Source organism: Penicillium alfredii (assembly GCF_028826965.1).
Source record: "Penicillium alfredii strain IBT 34128 chromosome Unknown utg000005l_segment0_segment0, whole genome shotgun sequence".
NCBI classification, from domain to species: domain Eukaryota; kingdom Fungi; phylum Ascomycota; class Eurotiomycetes; order Eurotiales; family Aspergillaceae; genus Penicillium; species Penicillium alfredii.
This window is the reverse complement of record NW_026622702.1, coordinates 2,869,253-2,889,099: the sequence shown is the minus strand read 5'-3', so window position 1 is coordinate 2,889,099 and position 19,847 is coordinate 2,869,253. Positions and strand designations below refer to the sequence as shown.

General features: G+C 54.9%; 12 protein-coding genes across 12 annotated transcripts; 6 read left to right on the top strand and 6 right to left on the bottom strand.

Moving 5' to 3' along the window:
- Positions 1-486: 486 nt before the first annotated feature.
- aclA (putative ATP citrate lyase subunit (Acl)) lies at positions 487-1,999 on the bottom strand (the record flags this gene model as incomplete). The annotated part of the gene is given in 3 exon segments (XM_056655095.1): positions 487-1,503; positions 1,560-1,921; positions 1,939-1,999. The coding sequence occupies 3 exon segments, from the start codon at positions 1,997-1,999 to the stop codon at positions 487-489; spliced, it is 1,440 nt and encodes a 479-aa protein (XP_056513122.1).
- A 689-nt stretch (positions 2,000-2,688) lies between these two features.
- On the top strand, positions 2,689-4,816 carry NUU61_004512 (uncharacterized protein; the record flags this gene model as incomplete). The annotated part of the gene is made up of 3 exons (XM_056655094.1): positions 2,689-3,186; positions 3,243-4,338; positions 4,389-4,816. The coding sequence occupies 3 exons, from the start codon at positions 2,689-2,691 to the stop codon at positions 4,814-4,816; spliced, it is 2,022 nt and encodes a 673-aa protein (XP_056513121.1).
- Positions 4,817-5,254: 438 nt separating this feature from the next.
- On the top strand, positions 5,255-6,026 carry NUU61_004511 (Rpp14/Pop5 family protein; the record flags this gene model as incomplete). Its single annotated transcript, XM_056655093.1, has 2 exons — positions 5,255-5,504; positions 5,626-6,026. 2 exons carry the CDS (start codon positions 5,255-5,257, stop codon positions 6,024-6,026), a joined length of 651 nt encoding a protein of 216 aa, XP_056513120.1.
- Positions 6,027-6,156: 130 nt separating this feature from the next.
- On the bottom strand, positions 6,157-7,361 carry NUU61_004510 (GTPase GPN2; the record flags this gene model as incomplete). The annotated part of the gene is made up of 3 exons (XM_056655092.1): positions 6,157-6,837; positions 6,913-7,013; positions 7,073-7,361. The coding sequence occupies 3 exons, from the start codon at positions 7,359-7,361 to the stop codon at positions 6,157-6,159; spliced, it is 1,071 nt and encodes a 356-aa protein (XP_056513119.1).
- A 168-nt stretch (positions 7,362-7,529) lies between these two features.
- On the top strand, positions 7,530-8,736 carry NUU61_004509 (WD40 repeat domain-containing protein; the record flags this gene model as incomplete). Its single annotated transcript, XM_056655091.1, has 3 exons — positions 7,530-7,539; positions 7,598-7,853; positions 7,920-8,736. The coding sequence occupies 3 exons, from the start codon at positions 7,530-7,532 to the stop codon at positions 8,734-8,736; spliced, it is 1,083 nt and encodes a 360-aa protein (XP_056513118.1).
- A 237-nt stretch (positions 8,737-8,973) lies between these two features.
- Positions 8,974-9,859, bottom strand: NUU61_004508 (ribose-5-phosphate isomerase RKI1; the record flags this gene model as incomplete). The annotated part of the gene is made up of 2 exons (XM_056655090.1): positions 8,974-9,407; positions 9,484-9,859. The coding sequence occupies 2 exons, from the start codon at positions 9,857-9,859 to the stop codon at positions 8,974-8,976; spliced, it is 810 nt and encodes a 269-aa protein (XP_056513117.1).
- A 1,319-nt stretch (positions 9,860-11,178) lies between these two features.
- On the top strand, positions 11,179-12,967 carry NUU61_004507 (NEDD8-activating enzyme E1 regulatory subunit; the record flags this gene model as incomplete). The annotated part of the gene is made up of 2 exons (XM_056655089.1): positions 11,179-11,550; positions 11,660-12,967. 2 exons carry the CDS (start codon positions 11,179-11,181, stop codon positions 12,965-12,967), a joined length of 1,680 nt encoding a protein of 559 aa, XP_056513116.1.
- Positions 12,968-13,447: 480 nt separating this feature from the next.
- On the bottom strand, positions 13,448-15,017 carry NUU61_004506 (tRNA-splicing endonuclease subunit SEN54 family protein; the record flags this gene model as incomplete). Its single annotated transcript, XM_056655088.1, has 3 exons — positions 13,448-13,902; positions 13,973-14,817; positions 14,905-15,017. 3 exons carry the CDS (start codon positions 15,015-15,017, stop codon positions 13,448-13,450), a joined length of 1,413 nt encoding a protein of 470 aa, XP_056513115.1.
- Positions 15,018-15,319: 302 nt separating this feature from the next.
- NUU61_004505 (uncharacterized protein) lies at positions 15,320-15,606 on the top strand (the record flags this gene model as incomplete). The annotated part of the gene is made up of 2 exons (XM_056655087.1): positions 15,320-15,367; positions 15,421-15,606. The coding sequence occupies 2 exons, from the start codon at positions 15,320-15,322 to the stop codon at positions 15,604-15,606; spliced, it is 234 nt and encodes a 77-aa protein (XP_056513114.1).
- Positions 15,607-16,295: 689 nt separating this feature from the next.
- NUU61_004504 (arrestin C-terminal domain-containing protein) lies at positions 16,296-17,672 on the bottom strand (the record flags this gene model as incomplete). Its single annotated transcript, XM_056655086.1, has 3 exons — positions 16,296-16,538; positions 16,597-17,481; positions 17,595-17,672. 3 exons carry the CDS (start codon positions 17,670-17,672, stop codon positions 16,296-16,298), a joined length of 1,206 nt encoding a protein of 401 aa, XP_056513113.1.
- Positions 17,673-18,012: 340 nt separating this feature from the next.
- On the bottom strand, positions 18,013-18,341 carry NUU61_004503 (uncharacterized protein; the record flags this gene model as incomplete). The annotated part of the gene is made up of 2 exons (XM_056655085.1): positions 18,013-18,137; positions 18,230-18,341. 2 exons carry the CDS (start codon positions 18,339-18,341, stop codon positions 18,013-18,015), a joined length of 237 nt encoding a protein of 78 aa, XP_056513112.1.
- Positions 18,342-18,399: 58 nt separating this feature from the next.
- On the top strand, positions 18,400-19,106 carry NUU61_004502 (putative DNA polymerase delta subunit 4; the record flags this gene model as incomplete). Its single annotated transcript, XM_056655084.1, has 3 exons — positions 18,400-18,763; positions 18,828-18,895; positions 18,966-19,106. 3 exons carry the CDS (start codon positions 18,400-18,402, stop codon positions 19,104-19,106), a joined length of 573 nt encoding a protein of 190 aa, XP_056513111.1.
- Between the last annotated feature and the right edge of the window lie 741 nt (positions 19,107-19,847).

Genomic DNA, 19,847 nt, shown 5'->3' with positions numbered 1-19,847 from the left:
CTGCGGGACTGTTCCTGAAGATCCTCGATGTTAATCCGGGGTGCAGATGCCCCATCTTGGAGAGCTCTTGTGGAGTCAGTGGGTGGGTAGCCGTTTAAGCTTATCTTCACCTCATCTACATACTATCCCACCCAACCCTTGGATGTACCTACACTTCACACAAGACTCAATTTACTGTCCTACTGGATTGACTGTTGTATCATCACTTGAATTATCCGACGGAACTCAGGAAATCCCGGGTAACAAAAAATCTAACAATCATATACGTCGGCATCAAGAACCGGGTCTTTTCGTCCGGGCGGGAAGAAACGCCATACCCTCGACCAGCAAAACAGGACAGACGCCGGGAGTATCAGCAGAAATTCAACAACTTCTGGCAGTCGAACCCTCCCCCAGGGTCCCGTAAATCATATGCCATGCATTATACCACAAACCCATGCAACGGACAGACGCTGCAGAAACAATAAGAGAACAATTAATAACATTTTATGCGCCGAATTCCTTGATGTCGGTCTGCTTGCCCTGCAGCGCCAGCGGCACGATACCGCTGACGTGCATCTCGGGGCCGTACACGTGCATGTCCAGACCCAGCTCGACACCAACCGACTTGATGTTCTTCAGACCCTCCTGGTAGTTGGGGCCGGCACGGCGGACCCAAATCTGGACCTTGTGCTCGTTGAGGACCGGGGCCACCTCGCGCAGGGCACGGATAACACCCTTGAAGGTGCTGGCCACGTTGGTGAAGTTGGCAATACCACCACCAATGAACAGAACCTTGCCATCAGGGTGAGTGGGGGCACGCAGCATCAGGTCCAGGACCGTGCGGGCGTAGTTGTAGGTCTGGGTCTCGGTGGGGGCACCCGAGTACTCGCCGTAGTTGGCCAGCTCGCTGACGAACCCGGCCGAGGCAATGGCGTCGGCGTAGACGACTGAGGCACCACCACCAGCAACAAGAGTCCACACGCGACCGCTGGCGTTGAGCACAGTCAGCTTGAGCGAAGCACCAGTCTTAGCATCCATGTCGGAGATAAACTTCTCCTCCTTGCTCAGTTCACGGCCGAAGGGAGCGGGGAAGTCCATTGGCGGGCCAGCGTCGATGTTAACCTTGCCGTCAGCCGAGGCCACGGCGGTCAGGCCCAGAGCGGCGGGGCTACGGGCAACGGCCCACTTGGTGCCGCACTCAAACTCGGCGGTTTGGTCAAGCTTGGCCGCCAGGTCGAGGAAGTGCACGTCGGCGGAAGTGGCATCGGCGTTGGGGATGACCACCAGAGGGTTGATCTCCAGGTAGGTGAACTGGCTGTCGACGTAGACGGCGTACAGGCGGGAGATGAAGTCCACCAGGACATTGTGAACACCCTTGGGCACCTTGCTGAGCAGGGCCGCAGCGATCTCCTCGTTCGAGGGGTAGTTCTTGAGGTTGACGGGGATCAGCAGCTTCTCGGCCTTGGCGTCAACATCGCCAACATCGACACCACCCTCGTGAGTGAAGAGGATCCAGTCACCCTGTAGATGTTCAATTAGTGGTTGCACTGCTGTACAGGTATTGTGTTTTTCCTTACCTCACGAACGGAGTGGATGTTGATGTAGTATTCGGTCTCCTGGGGGTGAGGCACGAAGGGCTCGACAAGGAACTGACGGAGGACACCAGTGACGGTCTCAACCTGAACGTCCTTGGCAGCACGAGCCTGAATCCACTCACGGGCCTCAGCCCAGGTCTTGTTCAGGGCCAGCAGGCCACTCTTGCCTCGACGCTTGATCAATTGGTCGGGCTTCGCGACGAACTTGGCATTGGGGGACAACAGCCACGGGTAGGTGACCTCGGCCTGGTCAAGGACATCCTTAACGGCCTTGTCTTCGGGGAAGTGAAGGGAGGCGAGACGAGCGGGGGGTTGTGTGTGGAGGAGGGCGGGAGAGGGGTCGGCTTGATCACCGGGGCACGAGTGAGGTGGTAGTTGAGAATGGCCTTGCCGTCGGCCTCGAGGATAGATTTGGCGGACATGATGAGGTGTGTGTGTGGATGGAATGGACAAGGGTAAGATGGAGAGAGAAAGAAAGAGTAGAAGAGAGAGAGAGAGAGACTTAGGGGAAGAAAAGAAGCATGCACAAGTGGACCAGAGCCTACAGCGTAGAACTGGAAAAAAAGTTGTGCTGGAGAGTACAGCGTACACTTCGGCAGCGACCCACCTTGTTGAGGGCAAAAAATGCGACCGAAGGTGGGGGGGCGTTGGGAAGAGGGTTGCACCGAGACCGCCATTTTGTTGGGCGTGAATGTACGTGTCATGATAGTCTTTACACAGATAGAGTATTTAGTGTAGCCAGTGAATATCGATCTATAAAGATAGACATAGAAATCTTATATATATTCTATCCACATGCTCAATTGATTGATTATTAGAATGAGAAATCTCAAGTAAATCCAGGACCTATACCTCCAAGTACAAGTGTTGAGTTGCCCCGCTACGTGGGTACCAGATACTCGGCGGTCTGGGAGGAGCTGTACGGTGTACCTGCGAGTACTTCGACCCCCGCGGATTTTTCTGAGAGACTTCTTTTTCGGTCCCCTTCCCCATCTCCTTTTTTCTTTCCTTTTCACTATTCACATTGAGCGGGTATTTCCACACAGTCGTGAGTTTCTCTCTTTTCTTCTTTTCTTTTACCTTCCGTCTCTAATCACTCCCTCAGATCATCATGCCCTCCACTTCCCTGTCGACCGCCGACAACGGCGTCCAGAACGCCAACGACAACATTGCCCGGTTCAATCCTCCTAGCCGGGCCCTCTCTCCCCCTCACCCACGCCCTCTTCCACAACAAGACACGATGCTTTGTATAGTAAGTTGGCTCGGCAAAAATGTAGACGACTCAGCACTAACAGCTTCCAGCGGTATGCAACCCCGAGCCGTGCAGGGCATGCTCGACTTCGACTTCATCTGCAAGCGGGCCACCCCCTCAGTGGCTGGCATCATCTACACCTTCGGCGGCCAATTCGTCAGCAAGATGTACTGGGGTACCAGCGAAACCCTCCTCCCCGTCTACCAGGATGTTGAGAAGGCCATGGCCAAGCACCCCGACGTGGACACTGTTGTCAACTTTGCCTCGTCCCGTTCCGTCTACAGCTCCACTATGGAGTTGATGAACTGCCCCCAGATCCGCTCCATTGCCATCATTGCCGAGGGTGTCCCCGAGCGCGTAAGTTGATATGCCCCGCAAGATATGAGAGGGTGGGGAATGCTAACTCCCATTAGCGTGCTCGTGAGATCCTGGTCGCTGCCAAGGAGAAGGGCATCACCATCATTGGCCCTGCCACCGTCGGTGGTATCAAGCCCGGTGCCTATAAGATCGGTAACACTGGTGGTATGATGGACAACATTGTCGCCTCCAAGCTGTACCGCAAGGGCTCCGTCGGCTACGTCTCCAAGTCCGGCGGTATGTCCAACGAATTGAACAACATCATCTCTCAGTCCACCGACGGTGTGTACGAGGGTATTGCCATTGGTGGTGACCGCTACCCCGGTACCACCTTCATCGACCACCTACTGCGCTACCAGGCTGAGCCCGAGTGCAAGATCCTGGTGCTGCTCGGTGAGGTCGGTGGTGTTGAGGAGTACCGTGTGATCGAGGCCGTCAAGAACGGCACCATCACCAAGCCCATCGTTGCGTGGGCCATCGGAACTTGCGCCAGCATGTTCAAGACTGAGGTGCAGTTCGGTCACGCCGGTGCCTCGGCCAACTCCCAGCTGGAGACCGCCGTGTACAAGAACAAGGCCATGCGCGAGGCCGGCATCCACGTTCCCGAGACCTTTGAGGATCTGCCCCAGGTCCTGAAGGAGGTTTACGAGGCCGAGGTGCAGAAGGGCTCCATCAAGCCCGCCGCTGAGCCTCAGGTTCCCAAGATCCCCATCGACTACTCGTGGGCTCAGGAGCTGGGTCTCGTCCGTAAGCCCGCTGCTTTCATCTCCACCATCTCCGACGACCGTGGCCAGGAGCTGCTGTACGCCGGTATGCCCATCTCCGACGTCTTCAAGGAGGACATTGGCATTGGTGGTGTGATGTCGCTGCTGTGGTTCCGCCGCCGCCTGCCCCGCTACGCCAGCAAGTTCCTGGAGATGGTTCTGATGCTGACGGCCGACCACGGTCCTGCCGTGTCCGGTGCCATGAACACCATCATCACTACTCGTGCTGGCAAGGACCTGATCAGCGCTCTGGTCTCGGGTCTGCTGACCATTGGTTCGCGCTTCGGTGGTGCGCTGGACGGCGCCGCTGAGGAGTTCACCAAGGCCTTCGACAAGGGCATGAGCCCCCGTGACTTTGTCGACACCATGCGCAAGGAGAACAAGCTGAGTAAGTTCTGATTGAAGTATTTACACAAATCATCAACTAATCCCTTTTAGTCCCTGGTATCGGCCACCGTGTCAAGTCCCGCAACAACCCCGATCTCCGTGTCGAGCTCGTCAAGGAGTTCGTCAAGAAGCACTTCCCCAGTACCAAGCTGCTCGACTACGCCATCGCTGTCGAGACGGTGACCACTTCCAAGAAGGACAACCTGATCCTCAACGTTGACGGCTGTGTGGCGGTCTGCTTCGTGGACCTGCTCCGCAACTGCGGTGCGTTCACCGCCGAGGAGGTCGAGGACTACATGCGCATGGGCGTCCTCAACGGTCTGTTCGTGCTGGGCCGCAGCATCGGTCTGATTGCCCACTACCTCGACCAGAAGCGCCTGCGCACTGGTCTTTACCGACACCCGTGGGACGACATCACGTACCTGCTGCCCACCCTGCAGAAGGGCGGTGCCGAGGGCCGTGTGGAGGTCAACCTGTGATTTTCTTCCGTGTTTTGCAGCGCGCTGTCTGCTGGTGGCATATAGACCGTCCGACCCGGACGGTGGAGTTTGGATGATTGTTTTTGTTTCTCAGCAGTTTTGTATCCATGTACTGCGTCTGTGGCATAACGTGGACGGGGTGCATGCCCGGATGGAAAAAGGTGCTACGCCCGACTACGGATCTGATTTAATTCGTTTAGACGACTCGACCTCTCGGGGACTTAATGAACTGCCATTCATGACACTTGAGGATTTGTAGCACAGTAGAATCAGTAGAATTAGTAGAATCAGTAGCAATGCTCTCGAACTTGTAGAACTCACGGTGATCAACGGTGGAGACGAAGTTGCTCTTATCGCTTATCGACTTTTTCTCCCTTCAGCATTTTCCTGCCTTTCTCTCTCCAATTTCTCCCACCACAAAAGAAATCACATCCCACCATGGTCCGTCTCAAAAACCGCTATCTGCTAGTGGATATTCTCTACCCAGATCCATCGACATGGCCCGGGATAACCCCCAAATCAGCGTCGAAGCTGGACTCGTCCAGCGCCCAGCTGGCCATCCACGCCCCGACCTCGGACGCGTTGACGCCGGGACTGCTGGCCCGGATGGTGCGCGAGGAGGTAGGGGAGCTGTATGGGGACTGGGGCGTAGGGAAGCTGGGAGGGGCGTCAGCTGGAGGAATCAATGGTGAGTTGTCTTTGCTTTGCTTTCTCTCTCTACCTACTCCGTCCTTTTTTCTCCGTTCTATATTCGCATATTTCCTATGCCCCATGCCTCAAGAATCCCCCCCTCTAACACCTGTTAAAAGTGAAATACCTCTCTCCGGCAACCTCCACCGCAATCATCCGCTGTCCCCGCGCCTCGTTCCGCCTCGTCTGGTCCGCCCTCACCTACATGTCGCACGTCCCCGACAACTCCGACCGCGGGCCATCCGGCGGTAGCAGCGCACAGAAGCGCGCGGGCCGGCCCTGCGTCTTTCGCGTAGTCCGCGTGTCTGGCACAATGCGCAAGGCCGAAGAGGAGGCGATTCGGCGGGCGAGGAGCGAGATTGTGCGAGTGCGAGGCGCGCAGGAGAAAGGCGTTCTTGGCGATCTGGTTGGTGACCCGTTGGGTTTGGGTGGGAGTAGTGTTGAGGCAAGGGCCCCGGTGCCGGCTATGAATCCTGTTGTGGATGAGAGTAGTGAGGATGAGGGCATGGCAGTGGATTGATTGCTGTTTGGGAACGAAGAAGTTGATCAAGGCGGAAGTGGAAACCAGTCGGGATGCTTTTTTTGTATATTATTGAGATACCCCGGCGTTTATTGTACATTGATGTTTTTGTGATATCACCGAGTCTCTGTCATGCCTTTCGGTGCACTTTCACCCCGCTATCCGGTAGCGGCCCATTCTTCCAGTTGGCCAACTCCTGATCATCATCATCGGCATCCTCGCCCTCGGCTTGGTACTTGCCTTCTGCTGCATTTGCCGCGGCCGTGCGCAGACGGGCTTCTTCCTCAAGTTCCTGTTCCTCCAACGCATCATACTCCTCCTTCGCATCGAGCCACCGCTCCTGCACATCCCTCACATCCATGCCACCCATGCCCTCACGCACGGCAACCTGCCAGACCGTATCATTCGCACCCTCAGCCGAGCCAAACGCATACCCAGAGGCGCGGTCAATCGCCCGCAGCAGACTCATCATGCTCTTCTTATCCTCAACGGCCAGCGTCTCGAACGCGACAAGCCCAAACTCCTCGACCAGATCAATAATCGCCGTGTTGAGGGCGCCGAATTTCTGATGCGAAAGCCGTGATGATTCAGCTTCGAGGTGTGGTAGCAAATAGGACAGGTCTTGGACCTCGGTGTAGAACTCAAGGTTGAAGGGGAGCGGGGCGTAGTTGGATAGGTTGTCGATTTTGGTGAGGACGTTCAGGTGTGGCAGGTCGAGTTGGAGCATGGCGCGGAGGGAGAGGAGGAGTGCTGAGATGTACATCGAGGGGAGGGTTAGTGTGTACGAGTCGACCAGGTGGATAACTATCATCTGTATTTTTTGGTGTGTATTAGCAATTGCTCCTGTACTGTTTGACTTGAATGTTTTCCTCCAGGGTAGACGAACCCGATAGCCCAGTTTCTGGATCCTGAAAAAGATATTCCGTAGGGACGAATGGTGCGTAAAGAGCTCGACCTGCCCCGGGCAGTCGAAAAGAATATAATCCTCTGCAGTTCGCCTGGTCAGCCCAGTCGTCCTATCCACTTCACAAGGGACGTAAACACACCTCCGAGCTCCTTCAACCCGTCCTCTAGCCAGCCAAAATTCTCTTCGAGCTCTTCAAGGGCGTATAGTGTGGCTCCATTCGGACCAAGTCGGTCCTCCTCCATGATCTCCTCCAGGGTCACCAAATCGCGCACGTCCAGCGCACACGGATATGACGTTTTGTCGTTGGCGGGGTCGAGGTTGACGACGGAGCATTTCCGGCCGATGGCGCCCAGGAACTGGTGCATACCATTGCAATAGGTAGACTTGCCCGCGCCCGGGGGGCCAATGACCAATTGTGCGAAAGGCATCAGACACAAAAAACAAGAATCAGACGAGATGTCAAGACTGGAAGAAGGTCGCCTTTTTTTCTTATCGACACGCGGGGAAGCAAAGTGGCGGTGAGTCGCGGCAAAAAAGGCCCTTGACAACCGGAGCTGGCGAACAAGCTGATCTTCGCCAACTACGCTGCTCCAACCATGTCGTCCAGTATGTGTTCCCACGGCCCCTGAGAACTTGCATCGTCTTGCATTCTAACCGCATTTAGATCAATTCACTGTGGCGTCACCGCCCGCAGACGCCATCTCCGCTTTGAAGTTTTCGCCTGACCCCAATTCCGCGCGGATCGCCGTGTCGTCATGGGACAAGAATGTGTATCTGTACGACCTGCGCGATGAGAACGGCATAGTGGGAGAAGGGAAGCTTTTGCAGAAGTTCGAGCACCGGGCGCCTGTGCTGGATGTCTGTTTCGGGAAGACCGAGAATGAGATCTATACGGCGGGTTTGGATTGGGATGTGCGGAAGTGAGTGCTGGCTCTCAATTGCGGAACAGTGTTGAACTGGAAAGTTTCAATCGCTAACTTTTCTAGAATTGATGTGAATACTTCCACGCAAACTGTCCTCAGCAGCCACGAAGCCGGCGTGCGCAATGTCGTGTACAGCCTCGAACACAACCTTATCATCTCGGGCTCGTGGGACTCGACACTCCATGTGCACCGGCCGGACGCCGGCGCCAACCCTGATTCCTTGCCCACCATCGTTCCGCTCCCTTCGAAACCCTTCTCGTTGTCGCTGACCGCCACGAAACTGGTTGTGGCCATGGCGTCGCGCGCACTGCACATCTACGACCTGAAGGCGCTGGCTCTGCTGTCGGCGCAAGCAGATGAGACGGCCGCGGGTGGCAACCGCGTTGAAGTCGAGCCGTGGCAGCGGCGCGAAAGCAGCCTGAAGTTTATGACACGGTCTGTTGCCTGCATGCCCGACGATGCCGGGTACGCTTCGTCCAGTATCGAGGGGCGCGTGGCTGTCGAGTGGTTCGACCCCTCGCCCGAATCCCAGGCGCGCAAGTACGCTTTCAAGTGCCATCGTCAGACCTCAGAGGATAATGTCGATGTGGTGTACCCGGTAAACGCGCTGGCCTTCCACCCCGTGCACGGGACCTTTGCATCAGGCGGCGGCGATGGCGTCGTGGCTCTCTGGGATGGCATTACGAAGCGCCGCATTCGCCAGTACCAGAAGTATCCATCCAGCATTGCGGCAGTTGCCTTTAGTGGCACTGGTAGGCACCTGGCCATTGCGATCAGCCCTGGGTTCGAAGACGGCAAGGACGATGTGCCGGAGGGCATAGTGAAGATCTTTGTGCGAGAGCTGGGCGAGACCGAGGCCAAGGGGAAGGGGGCAAAATAAGCACAGGCAATTGGGGGTTTTGCTTGAGAAGCCTTGATACCAGTCGAATCTAATGACGATGCATGTTCAGAGAATCTCGTAAATGCGATATCACAACCATAAATAGCTTCATTTGAAGCCCCAGACCGAGGTTGAAGGGGAAATGTGTTTGGTATCATCTAGTGTATAATTCACATCGTCTCATATGCCGCATCCAAATAGTCTTCAATTAATCCTCCCCAAGCCCAAGGGGCTGACTCAAGCAGCCGCCTTCCGCACCGACACCGACCCATCCGGCATCCCAAAGTACGCCGCAACAGGCCTCTGTCCACCGACACCACCAGCAGAGCGCGCCTGCGGGCCCGTCATGCCAGAGAAAAGACCGACCTCGAGCACACCGGCAATCTGCTTGATGTGGCGAGCCAGGGCATCGACCTGCCAGGCGCCGGAACCGGTCTTACCGGCCGCGATGTCGGCTGTGTTGAGGAGTGGCGGGAAGGGGGCGTCGATGATGAAGAAGCCCTGGTCGGTTTTGAGGGGACCCTCTTTGGGGGTGAGGCTGGTGCGGATGGCGGGCTTGACGCTGCCGAGTTCTTCGAGCTTGCGCAGGACGCGGTAGGCGGCAATCGGGGCGACTTCGATGGGAACGTATTTCCAGTTGGAGAGGAGGTTGGATTGGAGTTTGCGCGAGTCTGTATGTGTAAGCTTTTTCCTTTGCCTCTTTTTTTTTTTCATTGCCATTTTCCATCCTTGGGTTTAAACACTCACCTGCAACGCAAATAAACTCCTTGGACTGCATGGCGACAATCTTTTCCTGGAACAGGCACGCGCCGCCGCCCTTGATGCAGTTCAGGTCGTCGTCGACCTCGTCGGCGCCGTCAAAGGCCACATCCAGGACTGTGCCGGGCGGAATGGCATCGAACTCGACGGCCATCAGGCCCGCATTGAGGATCAGCTGGCGCGACTGGTAGCCGGTGGGCACGTAGTGGGTGAGGGAGGTGTCGACGCCGAGAGCCTTGATGGCCTCGACGACGTACACAATGGTGGTGCCACTGCCAATGCCGACCCATCGGGCATCTTTAGGGTAGTGGTTTGTGACGGCGACCTTAGCGGCAGCGCGCTTGGCGTCTTCGACGTTGGACATGGTGGAATGGCGGCGAGTGAGGAAAACCGAGAGAGGGAGGCGAGAGGGAAAAGCTGTGAGGGGAGGCGATGGGAGGCGGAGAACGCTGGGACGGCACAGGGACGACCACGGCCGGACCATCGATGCGTTATTTATCTGTGATGAAAAACCAGAGAGAGATCCCCGGTGTACCTGAGGAGGTAACTCGAGTCGGCGCAACTCAAAAACACCCGGGCGATTCTCTACTTGGTCGAAGCTGCACTATAGCGTCATGCCAATGTGGGGGATTTTCGGCGGTTGACCCGACTACGTGATATCAGGACATGATATCCCTCGAATTCATCGTGAATACGTGCAACACATTGAGCTACTTGAATGCTCTACTGCTTCGGTACTTCAATACTTCCCTCAACTATCCCAGACGCCCATGTCATCCTGCGCCCCTCCGGGCTGGTGGGCTCCGACGCAGCCAACCGGACTACGGACGGTGGAGAAATACAATGCCAATGCCGTTGACTGAAAAAGGGAAGCCGAAGCGCAAGACTGGGGTGTGAACAAAGATGGTAGCCATTCCCATTCCTATGATCATCATTGAGGGCCTGGTTCAATGCTATGAAATCATATCCCCACCGCTCCGATGCTGGTCAAGGAACCCAATGACAGTGATGACAGTGATGACAGAATGTCAGACATCAGAATGGCAATCATTTCTAGGCTATCTTATTTTAAAGCAGTTGTGAAGTATGCGCCCCAGAACGTCGCTTCGTGCAACTATATTATAAAGATCGAGGCTATGGGTCTTCTTATATAGTCTTCCAGCGACACTTGCGACATATAAACCGTTGCTCTTTAAGCTCCATTTTCTCACGATCAATTATCATTCACACTACACTTCTTGTTGTGTTTTGTTAGAGAGCTCGTCGGCTACTACAAGTAACCCGACTGATTCTATATCCTTGTGTTTTCGGTTTCCACAAAATGATATCAACCATCAGTACCTACTGAGCTAACAATAATCTAGTAAGCTGCCCCTGACTTCATAGATATGGAAATTGAAGCATATAGTAAAAGTTGTCACCATCAACAAAGCTGTCGACTGTGGATGCCCATGTTGTGAGGCACCGACCATCCCCGCTTAGCTAAGGCGCTGCCTCAGCGCATCCTCGTATTGCGAGATCCTCAACATCAGACAATAAAAGAGAGATCCGTGGGACAAAACCCAAGAACAGACCAGAGAGGCATAAAGACCCTCCCAGCCTTGCCATGGTTTGAATCCTCCCAACCACAACCCCTCCAAGCTCCCCGCACCGATATCAGCCTTATCAAAATCACTACCAACCATGGCCGACACATTCACCGCCATCACGGGGCCGTCCTCTAAGGAGCGCAAGTATGACCGCCAGCTGCGGCTGTGGGCTGCCAGTGGCCAGCAGGCCCTGGAGGACTCGCGTGTGCTGCTGATCAACTCAGATGGCCCGCTTGGCCGGGACAGCACCGGCGTCACTGGTGTTGTCGGTGTCGAGGCGCTCAAGAACCTTGTTCTGCCGGGGATCGGCGGCTTTACTATTGTTGATCCTGCGATGGTCACCGAGGCTGACCTCGGGGTGAACTTCTTCCTGGAGGAGGAGTCGCTCGGCAAGTCGCGTGCTGCTGAGACGTGTCGGTTGCTGCGAGAGCTGAATCCTGATGTACAGGGGTATTCTTCGGCAAAGGTATGATGATCATGGCAATGGCTTTGTTCCATTTGTAATTATTGCTATTCTGCGCTAATACCTTGCTTCGAACACCCTCACATGGATCATGTTGTTAACTTTGCATCAGCCCATTGCGGATCTCCTCCAAGATCCCGAATTCCTGCCCCGGCATAAGCTTGTGATTATCTCGGGACCAACAAAAAGCTCTTCTCTGCAGCCACTCTGCCAAGCAGCAACAGAGCTCGGCATCCCCGTGCTGTACACACACTCGGTTGGATTCATCGCGACATTCTCCTTGCAGCTTGCGGCAGAGTTCCCCATTGTCGAGACGCACCCAGACCCAGAATCAACCCAAGACCTGCGTCTGCTGAACGCCTGGCCCGAGCTCGCCGCAGCCGGCGCCGCGCTGGCCGACCTTGGCAGCATGGACGACCACCAGCACGGGCATGTCCCGTACATCCTGCTCCTGCTGCGCTTCCTGGAGGAGTGGAAACAGTCGCATGACGGCAATGTGCCTAGCAATTACCGAGAGAAAACTGACTTCCGGGAATTTGTACGGAGCAACGCGCGGACTAGCAACGCCGAAGGCGGCGAAGAGAATTTCGACGAGGCCGCGGCCGCCGTGCTGAAGACTATCTCACCATTTAGTCTACGCAGCACAATCCGCGATATCTTCGAGATGAGTGAATGCCAACTGCCGACGGCAGAGTCACCCGATTTTTGGATCATTGCCTCGGCAGTGCGCTCCTTCTATTCTGTCCACAATGTGCTCCCACTGCCGGGCTCGCTGCCCGACATGAAAGCCCAATCGGCAGACTACGTCTCGCTCCAGAATATCTACAAAGCCAAGGCGCGCAAAGACGTCGACGAGGTCACCGCGACAGTGCGCCAGCTCGAATTTCAGCTGGGCCGAACCACTCCCGCAATCCCGGAGCGCGAGATCGAAGTCTTCTGCAAGAACGCAGCCCACATCAAGGTCGTGCGCGGACGAGGCATCCCACAGATCACCGGTGCCAGCAACGCAGCCACCATCAAAACCATCCGCAACCAGCTCGGCAACCCCGACTCGTTGATCCCCCTCTGGATCGCATGTCAGATCCTTGACGCCGTCGTGGACGATATACAAACCAGCGGACAGGAACTGCAGCGCTCCGTCGATGACGAGGAGTTGTGGCAGACCCACACCGACCGCATCGTGAACTTGATCTTCACCGACGACCCTGCGGCACTGTCTCATGAGGCGCGCGAGCACATCGACGAAGCGATCCTAGAACTGCGCCGCACTGAGGGCGGCGAGCTGCACAATATTGCCTCGTTGGCTGGTGGACTCGTCGCTCAGGAGGCGCTCAAGGTGCTTACGAGGCAGTATGGGCCACTGGACAATACGTGTGTGTTTGATGGGGCGCGGAGCCGGAGCGAGATGTACAGGTTGTGAAAATAACAAAAAGTTTTGCCATTTTTATGGATGTGTGCGGTCGATGCTTGGATGCCGTTTTCTACAATACTTATGAGCTGTCCCGAGGAAAGTGAGGATTCAAGTTATCTGTCACGGCCGAGTCATGACTTGATGATCTATTCGCTGTAGAATCGAATATTGCACAGTGATTATCTCTAATCCTGTAGAGATTGGAATAACCGGGTAGAGGACTCAGACCACTTTTTTCTGATGTAGGTGTCGACCGATAGAGATTACACCTCCAGTAGAGGCTGTGAAGCCCTCCGATCTCCGCATTGACTTCGTTCAGTCCCGTCTGTTCTTACAGACGCGGTGCAACGAACAGGGTTGGATTAGTCGACAACCCAACATGACCAGAACAACAACCAGGAATATGTCCATCATGACCCAGTTTATTAAATAGACCCGCTCTCGTAAATGCGAAAAGGAAAGGAATAATACAATGGATACCAAACTCCATCACCTTCTTTTTGATCCATGCGAGAATCGATTCCGCTTAGTCCCCGACGGCCCATTTTTAGCCTCATAGAGCTTCTCCTTCCCAAACGCCGAGTCAGCAACGCGCAGATAACTCACAACACCCTGGTCGACAACCGCCAGAATGACGTGGCGGTATCCGTGGCGCAGCCGCATGTACAGCAAGCGGTCCATTTTGTCGCCGCGTGGCGGATCGAGGGGTGTGCTCTCGAGCAAGGCGCCGAGCTGGGAGAGTGTGGGAAAACTGGTCTGGTCGCGTGTGCTGAGGACGGCGATGCGGAAGTCTGGGGGTGGGGGAGCGGTTTTTTTGAAGGTCGTGGAGGGTTTGTATACATGGAAGACGATGCGGAAGGGCGGTGTTGTGTCGTCGAGATGGGGTTCTGGCGCGGTGACGGGGTCGTACCAGGGTATGAGGGCAAGTTTGCGGTATACATCGGCTTGAGTTGAGATTAGATCGGAAGAAAAAAGAACGCAAGGCCCGTACAAGAGGTCGAAGATGTAACTCACCATAGTTTCGATGGATGCCGAGGCCGGCGACGGGTCCTGCCGTCGTCGAGGCTGTCGACATGGGATCGTGAATCCACTGGAAAACACGCCCAAAGATCCCAGCGAGACCAGGACCACGCTGCGCAGATGGAGGCTGTGTGGCAGTCTTTTGGGTACCCGACGTGGCCGGAGCTGTCTCACTCTGTTCAATTGAGTCATGCCACCCGGGCGCCCGGATCAGCATGTAACCCAGCCGTCTCAATCCAGTGTAGACAGAAAACCGTTCGAGCGTCAAGCCAGCCCGGCCAATGAAGCATGCATAGGCAGCCTGCAGACTCATGGGAATTGAAGGCTCATCGGTTGAAACACCAGATTCACTGTTAGAATCCGACCCAATTAACGAGCTTGGCCATCGGATATCGAGACTGCCTCTCTCCAGCAAATACAATGCTTCCTCCGGCAACAGCCAAACCCGGTTCCAGCGATCGGCCTGGCCCATAGTCTTGAAGTATTGGCCCTTCGGGGTGGGCACATAGACACACGTTTCTGGAGAGACGCCAACTCCTTTACCGTCCGGTTTAATAGACTCTGGCTTGGACTGAGCAGGGGGAGCAGACTCGGTGCTCTTTTGTTGCTCGTCGACGGTCTTCAATGATTCACCAATCACCTGGGGCGGTGGTGTCGGTCCTTCGGGGGCGTATATCCCCACGATCTGGTTCTTGGGGTTGTGAATGCGCGGATACGCGAGCGCATTGTGCATAGCCTGTCGCGAAGCAGAGAGGACATCGGCCTGGAATTCAGTTGGGTTGGGTTCGAAGTCTTTCTCGCCGCGGCGGGGGAGACTGCCCGAGGAGGGGTCGGAGAGGCTGAAACGTAGAATGAGTTAGTATGCATAACCATAGAACCGCGCGAAGCAATATCCTGCGTCTATCCAGACATGTCATCCCACGTACAAATTGAGATGGCTCAGCAAGCGAAAGTCCTGAGTTTCGTCGGACAGGTCAGTCTCGATCTGCGCCGGGTTGTTCGAGGGCGCGCGAATGGCATCTTCGTCGGCGTCGGCCATTTTGGGCAAGGCGTATTCCAGCCAGAATTGAATCCAAAGTGAGGTGTGCACAGGCGTTGTGGAAAAAAAGGTTGAAGTCGCAAAACTCGCCTTATCGATAAGGCGATATCCACAGGGCCCACCTGCCCACAACAGACATTCGTCTTGACTATACCTCGCCTTTCTACACCTTCACATTTTACTATTCACTTCGACAATTCACTTCTCTCCAATTTCACATTTCTACAAATTCACCTATCTCTATCTCCGCCGACAAATATTTTCCAACCTCTCTTCCGAAAATTCTCTCTGAACCTCTGGCAATGGAGTCCAAGTCCGAAGTCGTGGACTACACCGAGACTCTGCGCCAAGTATGTTTTCTCGCAAATATGAGTATGCTCGAATCTATCTAACACATCTTCAGGTATCCAACAGTTTGGAGAATGCGCTCCGGACGTTTGGTGCGGATTCGCACCAGTACAAGTCCATCCTCTCCATTCTTGAGGACTGCCTGCGGGGGATTGAAATCGCCTCGCAGATGCAAGACCAGCCGGCCGCTGATGCGGACGTGCTCAGTGCAGCAATGGGATTCCTGATTATTAGCGAGTGAGGGAATGGCTCGCGATTTTTGAGGCACTTTGTCGCATATGCATTACGATACCCAGGAGCTGTTTTGATTTCTCTAAATTTGTTGGTTTCATTTGTCTATCTCTGTGATGTTTGTATCTAGTCTTTCCTGGCGAGGAATACCCTCAGGCTGATATAATTCACAATTAATCAAGATCCTTGCATTTACACTGAGATGATCGACTATACGAATGTTGCACGCCAAGCATGGAAGAACAATTAGCAAAGTCAAGAGTCGGCAGGAAAGTGGTCCCTGTGAAAGCAAGGGACAAAGACAACGAGCACCGAGACGGGGAGGAACCATCACGGGAACAAAACCTGGAAGTCTCCTCTAGGCTGAGGTAGCCTCGCAACGCCCGACCAGACTTAAATCAGCCCCCAACACCCCATTACCAAGTCCAAAGAATAAACAGCCGACTTCCGTGAATGCCACGCCACCAACTCCTGGATCGATGCAATCATAAGGCGTGGCAGGGTATAGCGTCCTGGGGAGAATCTAATCTTGTAGCCCTCCGGGGAGGCATCGTATATGACCATCACAATGGAGCCCGCGCCTGAGGTAAGCTGCCTTCGAGAGGCCGTCATCCAACCGCTGCAGGTCTCCCATCAAGTCAAAACAGGGAAAGATAGGGTATCAATCGAATCTTCACTTCGAATTCCTCAAGAGCCGTCTCAGTTAATTAAAGCTTTCTTCTGGTTGCCAACCACAGCGACGCCCAAGTGGCTCAGGGCATTGTGATCGTTGGGACGCACGATCGAGGGAAGTGGTAACATCGGGTTGTCGGGATTCACATGGGCTGCGTCTCGGGCGGCCTGTTCGATGGCCTCCATCTCTTCTTTACACCCAGCATGGTCGAGCGGGCAAACCACGATCGGTTGGCGGATAGTGATGTCTCTTGCGGACGTCAAATGGGCCTGTGGTATGTGTTGTGAGCCTCGGTGAACCCCACATCATCCAGATTGGGAAACTCACTCGCACGGTTAGATAATACTCAATTTTATAAAGACTGGCTGTTGTGGTAAACCCAGTCACACCGTATGTGGGGAATGCCGTTCGACTGCGAGGCAAGACCCCCTCTGAGTCTCGCAGATCTTTGGCAGGGAAGACCAGGCCCAGATTCGTCAGAAAGCCTGACTGAGGCAGCTTGACGCCAATGGGCTCAGTCTTCTTGGTCAAGTTCTTCACTTTGCGCTGGGGCTCATCGCCCTCGTGGTTGTAAATAATTTCTTCGTCGATGCCGATGGTGATCTTGTTGATCGTCACTCTGCGAGCCTTGCCCATCCAGACCTGGTTGGGGGACAATTTGACATAGACGCTGACCGGGTCGAGAGGACCATACGACCATCGCGGCAGAGAGATAGCGAGCGTGACCAAATGATCGGATACGCGCTCTGCTGACTCGGGACGATTATACATACCAAAGGTAGAGAGGGTGTCGTAGCGTGCAATGGGCACGGGGAAGGTGTATTTGCGCTGTTCCGACTGTCCCTGCTGGACCATCACTACCATTTCATAATACGTCTCGGCAGTGCGACTGGGCAGCTGGAGACTGGCTGGAGGTACACGTCGTGAAGCATCGCGGCCGCCCCGGCCAAATGGGATGAACAGGACAAACGGCAAATCCATCGAGATGACCTCCTCATATTCTCGACCGGCGGGACATCGAAACAACAGCATTTCTTTGCCCACAATATCAGCGACTTCTTTGCGCGGGGGGGCCAGGTGCTTTTTGGTGACGGAGTCGGCCGAGGGATGTATTGACTCTCGACGCAGGAGGGAGATGGTAACTAGGGATACATTGACGGGGGCTGTGATTCCAACAATAGGCCGAATCTCAACCTTACCCTCGATCCGGGGCTGTGAACATACGTCAATAATCGCAGATTTGGCTAGGAGGGGGGTTGTGGAGGCCTCCACCACTCCCTCTCCCCTCGAGGTTCCGGGGTTCATTCGTCAGGGTAGGCGCTTACCATGGTCGCAGAGATGCCCGGATAACCGATTAGAAAATTGCCATTTGCCGGACCCGAAACGCGCACGAAGGCGGCCATGTCGATAAAGTGGGCTCCGCACCACCATGGGCGTGCGCAGCGTGAAGAAGTTGTGGGGAATATGCGACCTCGACCACCCTTTGACTCGGTTCATAGAGGGCGCGATGGTGCCCGCAAGATGCGCCCAAGATGACGCAGTCAATTTCGAAGCACACCAGAACAGACGTGTGCGGGTTTGGACGTTGGTAGAGAGGGGCGAGAGAGAGCTAGGAGAAGCTCAGGATGCACATGTGGGGGGGGGGGGAGAAAGGGAGCCGAGATGCCCCCATCGGAACAACTCAACTTGAGCCTCAGATCCTCCCCATGGGAGAACCCTGGACGAAATGCTACGTTTTTGTATCTATGGAATAGCTTGTTCCCAGTGAAGCGTAGTCCACGAGCTCCAGTAGGCTACTGATCCTCGACTCGTCTTGGCCCGGTTGCCAATGTCATCATCGCGGCGCTCATGTCTGTACGCCACGAGATCTGATGTAGATAAAAAAAAATCAGAATAAATTCCAAGCGTGCTATTCAAAATATATCAATGCATTATAGCCAGTCTATTATCTGAGGTTCACCCCAGAATCTCCCAAGTCCCATGGAAACCAACTGCCGAGAGCCGGCAAAGTTTTGGTTGCCCAGTGCAACCCCAACGCCATCTTCCCCACCCTCTTCTGCTTCTGCCCTCATCGTGGATCTACTCTACTCACTGCCAACATTACTCTGAATTCCAGCGTCATTCTTCATCATGCCTCCCCGTCGTCGTGGAGGTAATACTGCCTCTTCTCGCGCCGCTCAGTCAACGCTCTCGTTCGGCGCCCGGGTCACCAAGCCCGCCACTCCCTCCGCGAACCTGAAAGCAAAGAACCTCGATTCACCCGTCTCCCTCCCTACGGACAAATCCGCCTCTGCTACTCCCGAGCCACAACAGGTGCCAGTGACTCCTGTGGAGCCGTCACAACCCCATGTCGCCGAACTGGTGGTGCGGCAGCAGGCCGCCGCCGAAATCCAAGCGCCGCTGTCTATGGAAGATAAACGGGCGATGAATCTCAGTCGACAGGATCTGCAGCGGTATTGGGAAAAGGAAGAACAAAGTCGGAAGGCACCGCGAGGTGAGTAGACCTCCAATATCGGAGAAATCTACACCATCATCCATCGACTCATGCCTCTCTCCAGTCCACCAGCAGAGTCTTGATCTCGAAGAGAAGATCCTACGACACTTTGATCTGTCCAGTCAATATGGGGTATGTCCTCCACTTTTTCTTTTGGGAGAGTCCACAAGTCCACCAGGATGCTGACGGTCGGCCTCGATAGCCCTGCATCGGCATCGCCCGACTCAAGCGCTGGCGGCGTGCGAATATGCTGAATCTCAACCCACCCATCGAAGTGCTAGCCGTTCTTTTAACAGAAAAGGATGTGAAGCAGCGGGCAAACATGGATGACCTATTGTCGTGAGAATGTATATGGCGGCCCATTCATTTTCAAGTGCCGGACGGACTAGCGTCGGCGGTTTTGCATGACATCAGGCGTTGGGAACTGTATGAATATCAATGAGATACGAATCACTTCAATCAACCTTCACACTTAACCTATTCCATGCGGGGCCTTGCGTGTCGAGCCTCGGCATGGCAGACTCCCTGTACCTATTGTCTTGTGAGTCCAGCAAGTATACCCCGTGTTTGCTGCTTGTGCCTGTCGTTAATCATGACAACCCGTCCCAATTTCCGAGGATGGAACGCCCGGTGATCATTTAATCTGGAAATACTTTCTGAAATGATTGCTTTAACACTCATCGGGTCGACAGGCTAATTAATCGTCTCTCGTTGTGGAGATCGACATCTTGTCAGTGCAGGGTGTTGTCAGGTGGAGTGGACTCCCCAGATTCCCCGCAATGTACATCGTTCACCTTCCATCATCCTCGAGCTCAGCCCGGGGTCTTCTGTCCATCGACGCCTCATCACAATCTGTTGGATCCATCCCCTCGCGGCCCTCGTCCCCATGCAGTGAAGTCTGCGCAATTTGTTCCCCTGCTCGACTATCGCAGATGGCGTCCGCCACAAACCAGTAGTCAGTGATGGTGTCTCTGTTGCACCCATTCACACCCTGGTGAACCCCACAGCTAGTGGCCGCTTAGCGCCCTTGGCGTTGAATAAGAGGCTTCCAGCCCTGCTCATCTCAACTGGATCAACCCCGCAG